Source organism: Hesperophylax consimilis, chromosome 20 (genome assembly GCF_061612785.1).
Source record: "Hesperophylax consimilis isolate HC1 chromosome 20, BYU_Hcon_1.0, whole genome shotgun sequence".
Taxonomy (NCBI): domain Eukaryota; kingdom Metazoa; phylum Arthropoda; class Insecta; order Trichoptera; family Limnephilidae; genus Hesperophylax; species Hesperophylax consimilis.
Genome location: NC_142855.1, coordinates 1,129,959 through 1,136,101, shown reverse-complemented (window position 1 = coordinate 1,136,101; position 6,143 = coordinate 1,129,959). Strand labels below are relative to the sequence as shown.

The 6,143-nt window shown below is 34.9% G+C and overlaps 1 protein-coding gene across 1 annotated transcript; it reads right to left on the bottom strand.

Annotated features, from left to right (window-relative positions):
* Positions 1 to 456: 456 nt before the first annotated feature.
* Positions 457 to 4,468, bottom strand: LOC149413878 (uncharacterized). Its single transcript, XM_089643977.1, has 6 exons — positions 4,419 to 4,468; positions 3,731 to 3,847; positions 3,487 to 3,648; positions 3,000 to 3,268; positions 2,371 to 2,439; positions 457 to 1,529 (listed from the first exon to the last, which is right to left on the bottom strand). The coding sequence occupies exons 1-6, from the start codon at positions 4,421 to 4,423 to the stop codon at positions 1,021 to 1,023; spliced, it is 1,131 nt and encodes a 376-aa protein (XP_089500103.1). The 5' UTR covers positions 4,424 to 4,468; the 3' UTR covers positions 457 to 1,020.
* Positions 4,469 to 6,143: the final 1,675 nt, after the last annotated feature.

Sequence of the window (6,143 nt, the reverse complement as noted above, 5' to 3'; positions counted from 1 at the left end):
TTTTTGTGATTTGAAATTGCCGCCAGTGGCAGTTTTAAATATCTTTATAGAATATTTTCTACGTTTTTATGTTCTCTATGGCCTGTTTGATAACCACAGATGCAAGAATATAATGGGAAAATAATTTTTTGTACGTTATGCTCTCTTCAAAAGTTTGGTTAGAAAATAATTTTTTAAAATTTGAGTGCGTGACGTGTCAAAATTGAAATCACTGTATTATACTATATAATAAATTTACCACAAAAACTGGTATTACGTTAGGAAGATACATTAACTGTCTACAATTATTAATAAGCATAGTCGCCGTGTTGGCTTTATTTTATTCATTTGATGAATTATACAGAGAGCCTATTTCACGATGTCAAAATCATGGTGCTACTTTTTAAATAATTGTAAATTAGAACTGGAGATTTGTAACCATGTTTTTATATAACGTGCAAAACGAGGAAATAAGGCTTAAAATGAGATATACATCATAGATATAAACATTGCCAATATTTCAGGGGGATACTTTGAAAGTTGATGAAATTCACCAATATTTGACGAAAAATCACTACTGACAGCTACCTTAAGGTCAATCTACATAGGGTATATCGGAATATGTAAAATGATGATAAATTTGTATATATATATCAAACCTTTGTATGACCGTAGAATGGCAAATAAAATCATAGTGATAATTTTATATCTAAACGCAAAGGTATCGAAAAAAAATGGATGAGGGGAAAATAATTGATGGAACCAATAATTGATTTATTTATTAAGCCCTAATATCCTTTTAAATCAATATTACAGTTGTATGGTTACAATGAAAGAGCAGTATTTTGATTTAAACATTGTTTACACACTTTGTCATAATAAAAATGTATTCAGTTTATTGGTTTATTCATAATTTAAGAAAATCAATACATAATAATATCATTGTGCCTCGCTATAGAGTGAGATTCTGAGTATCGCTCTGGTGAGGGACCACCATTCAGAATTGAACATTGCTTGAATTGGCTTAGTTATGTTTAGTGACTAGATCTGGAAAAGACTAATACCTTGATACATTAAAATTGCCAAGAATACATACATTTCCTCTTTATTCGTGGGAGCCCATTTATTGGTACGCGCATGACGCTTAAATTGTTTTTTCGCAATCCATTGATCTGCATACCTGTTGGTCTCTCTCGCGATCAGTTCAACGAAATCTGCATCAAAGATTTTAAGAAAGGCATCCACAGGTTTGCCCATTTCGTCGGTATTGAAAGTTGGTCCCGGCGTGCCTGTGAAAGTCTCCCTTATCCCAGTAAAACGTAAGATATCATTAGACCAATCGAAAGAGTAACCTTCAGGCGGCAGAATCAAACGCATTGCCTCACTATCTACCTGGTCTTGTCTACTAAAGTCTATGGCCATAGCGGAGTTAGGTGAAACGTTGATAATATTATGATAAGGTATTGGCGGCATGCAGAAGGTATCCTCATCGCTCTCTTCGTGGTCGACGTCACTCGCTTCGTCATCCTCGTCGCTCGATCTGTCCATTTCTGAAACAACAGAAAACCCAAATTAATTTAATGTGTCTATATTACGATAACCCACTGCCTCTGGTACGGCTTATGACTCGCAATACGATGGTCGCGGGATCAAATCAAATAAATTATATTTGAATAATTAGTGTTATTTTCACACAAAATTCATTTAAAATAATATATATTATATTTGCGGCACGTTCCAGAGTGGAAGATACCCATAGTATCGCCCTGGTGTAAGACCCCATTCAGAATTGAAACGTTGCTTGAAATGGCTTTTGACGGCCGGCATAGTCCAGTGGTAACGCATTGGACTGCCATTCCGAAGGTCGCCGGTTCGAACCCGGCGTGCGCAAATAAATTTTATTTGATTGATTTGTGTTATTTCACAATTAATTAATTAAAATAATAATTAAAATAATATATAGTATATTTGCGGCACGTTCCAGAGTGGAAGATACTACCAGTATCGCCCTGGTGTAAGACCACCATTCAGAATTGAAACGTTGCTCCAAATGGCTTTAGCCGTGTTTAGTGACTAGATCTGAATAGCCAGGTACTTCCCCATCTTCCTCTTTCCCTTCCCCACTTACCTTCAGCCTCACAACATCCCCCAATTGGGGATGCCATAGTCTCACTGGCTCCAGCTGAGGCTCTTGTGAGGTATTCATATAAAAAAAAATATAAAAAGTTAATCAAATACTTGAGGCGGGCAATGTCAGGAGTCAGAATAGCACAGTCAGGTAGGTATGGAATGAAGAAAAGAGTGTGTGTGCCAAGATCGAGTTGCATGGTGGTTCATCCTCTCTGCCTACCGAAATGGCGTGAAGGTAAGTTAGTTAGTTTTATAACTCACGGTTTCCAAGTACAGACTCTTCTAGTACAGCTGCCTCGTCCACGTTACTTTTTCTGCCCATGTCTGACTCTGAAATAAAAGAAAACACAAATTTACAGTAGAATTTGGATATAATGACTTTGCATTTAACGGTCTACTGTTTTAAGTGACGATAATGTAAACTCTAGTAAGGTTTCATAGCTTTTAGTAGGAAAACGTATCCGTTTAAAGTGACCAACTACGTAAAGCGACCTATTTTAATGATAATTTGTCCGGTTACAAAACCCACCTACCAATACAGCCTCGCAACACAATGAGTCCCGTGAAGCGAAAGTGTTTTTTCAATTTAAGAAAAAAATGCTGTATTACACCGTTTAGAAGCCGGTGAATCAAATGTAATCCTCGCAAAGAAGTTCGGCATGTCTTATTTCTCACTCTGCAATACCCGTTACAGAAAAAAGATGTGTAATGATGCATCCACGACATAACAACAATACATTTTGTATGTTTGTTATGTGGAATTTTTAAGTACTATGCTTATTTCCTGCCAATATACCAACAGTGAAACTGTGCTAGGGATATCAATATAAAATATAGATAATTGATTTTATATTGAGCCCCTGGTATGACATTTCAAAAAATAAACTCACCGTTCCCAAACGCCGACAATTCTTCGTAGAATGGTACGTCCACCCACAGCTCGCTGTGATAGCCGGCTTCCGGAGAGAAGAGTTCCCCACTCCGCGATGTCCCAGGTAACGGCTCGGGAGATGCTGCACGGATAGGCATAATTGGTGCATTGGGAGCCGTTGATTGGGTCTGTGCGGGAGTGGACATCCACGGTGGTGGTACGGGTCGTGGCAACGGTGAAGGCGTCCCTTGTGAAAAGGGACACGTTGTTCTCTCCGGAGATGGAATTCTGAAAACATTTACATAAATCATAGAAAATTGTTCTCATTCACGTGTGAAACAGTAAGTACAGTATGTAAATAAACAATAAAATAAGAACTCTGTAAAATATGCACTGAATGTGCCAAATGCACAGAGCGCTGAACTTACCAACTCTCACTGTAAGAGTGGAACGCTGTCAGGAAAAAACAATAATATTGTACCAAGCATCTAAATACGATTACTTACTTTTGTTTAGTTTTTCTTGGAGGTGCGGTAGGGAGCAAAATGCGCGCCGCCTGCTTCTTGAATTTTCGGCTTTCCAGCTCTAGCCGGATGGAAGCAGGCAGGGCCCTAACAGCCTTTAGGGCCTTGACGCGATCCTCTCGCACCAGTAGCAAAGCAGGGTCGCTGTTTAAATAAATACAAATATATGATGAGTTCAACGGCCACAGCAAAGTACTTTCATAAAAAAACATTAAAAAATACTAACACTCCAGACGAGGCTGCAATTGCAGCTCTGCGTTGACGTCCACGTGCAGGTAGTCCGGCACCAGCTCGTACCCCACGTCTCCCTTTTCCTCTGCCTCCTCTTGCAGTCAGCACCGCTCTATAAATTTTAAATTGAAAACACTTAATGTAAGTACTTAAATGTTTAAATTTTGTTAAATATTGCACTAATATAAAATTTGAAAATAATTATTGGGTTGTGGAGTGATCCCTTTCCCTGGACGACAGCTGTTTCTGCACAAATTTGGTAAAAGTAAACAAATTAATTAATTATACAACTAAATTACTAAATTTTTATTGTGTGACGAAGGCTTTACACCATTTTACATGTGAAAAAGAGTCAACTTTTTGACATATGACTTAAAATAATTGGTTAGCAAATATCTGTATTAATAATGAACCAATTCAAATAAAACTTATATATATCTCTTTGTTTTGAATCACTGTGATGGAATATCTATATTTCAAATGCGCGAGTGCAGTATTTAAGACATTATTGTAAATCAAAAACAGATGACGTCTTCAGTTGACGTAATCTTACACAAAAACTTCAACCAAAACAATATAATACAAACAAACGAATTAAAAACGCATTTCAAAGATAGATAAGTCAATCATGATTACACAGATATATAATTATGCGTTAAAAACCCAATAAATTAATTACTTACGGCATTTTAGGAAGAGTCCAAAATTTCGTGAATGTTGAAAATTTATAATTTTGTTTTTGACAGGACGCCATAAAAAAACCGCGAAAACTCGTTAAATAACACTTCAAAGACAACGGATAAGTTCATAGACAAAGAGAATATATTATCAGCTATTCGATAAAACAAGTAGCTGGCCATGGAAACGTTTTAAATAATTACAATAAATATTTTACGAATGGTAGAAAAATCGGTCCATTTTTGGACCGATATCAATCGCAGAAAAATAAAAGTGGTCGATTTTTCGACCGAAATCGTTCCAGTGGATAATGGGTTTTTTTAACGTTAAGAGTTAGTTTGTTTATTCTCAACCAGTTTGTGAGATTCTATGTTCTATTCTATATTCTATTCTACAATTATTCAAATTCATCCATTTATTTCCACTGTGTTATTTTATCGAATTATTATACCAAACTTAATTTACTTAAATATTTTTAATTTCTTAATGACTTTATGTTGTATGATACATGTGTGATACATTCGATTGTTTTAAATTATAAAATAATTTCAACTAAATTAACTCCTTATATTTCCATGATAATCCTAATCCTATCATATCATCAAATAAAATTATCTTATTTAAATCAATTACCTCACTTTACTTCTCTTAATAATGCTATTCAAAAATTGGATACAACTATTCTAATTAATTTCTTAATTTCAAACCACTTGATTCCGTATATCCTAGTGATTGTTTTTATTCTTGCACTTTTTTCACTTTTCTTAATAATTTTAATATTGCTAATTCTCTTAAATGTGGTATATTTATTTATAAATTTTCTTACATCCCTTGGTAATTATTGTACTATTAATTTTAAAAACTCTACTTCTCCAAATAACTAAAGTCTTCTATAATTCTCTTAACGGCCCTCGCTACTAAATGTTTCTAGCGCGAATTCGAATATCTAACTCGCTGCACCTGGCAGCTGGCCGGTGCGTTCCATTCAATACAAGACACGCACAGAGCAAAACAAATTATTATTAATTAAAGATATTGTGATTATGAAAATTATGTTAAAATATATTTTAGAATGTAATGCAATATTACAATAGCTTGATTCATGGAGGAGGTTCTCAGTAACAACATTTAATATAACTTTTTATTTGGATTTTTTTTTTGATAAATACAATTATAAAGAGTTACAAAAGGCTTCCCTTTGTTCCAGACTGGTTTCGCAGTGCGGGGGGGCACTGTTAATACTAAATTGTATAGTTTAATTTGAGGTCACGGGTTCAAAAGCCGGCGAGGACAAAACAAATTTAATTTAATTTATATAAGTATGTCATATTATAGAATTAAAATAAATTTTATATAGTTACATATAATGAATCTGTACCTCGTTCAAAAGTGGAAGATACGTTCAGTATCACCCTGGTGAGAGACCATAATTCAGGATTGAAAGTTGCTTGAGAACGGCGTAGATATGTTTAGTGACTAGATCTGAATAGCCTGGAACTTTCCAACCCCCCATCCTCCCTATCTCTAAAAATGTAGACCACATACATAAGGAATATAAATGAAATTTCTTTTGAGGACACTTCAATGAAAATGTTATTGATCTTCTTAAAAATTCTTACATGTTTTGGTTTTAGCTGAAACCAATTTTACTTTACTTCTTTTCGGTATTATGCACTTTGAATTACTCAGGATTTATAATAGGCATGCAGCGATTATGTCCATGATCAATT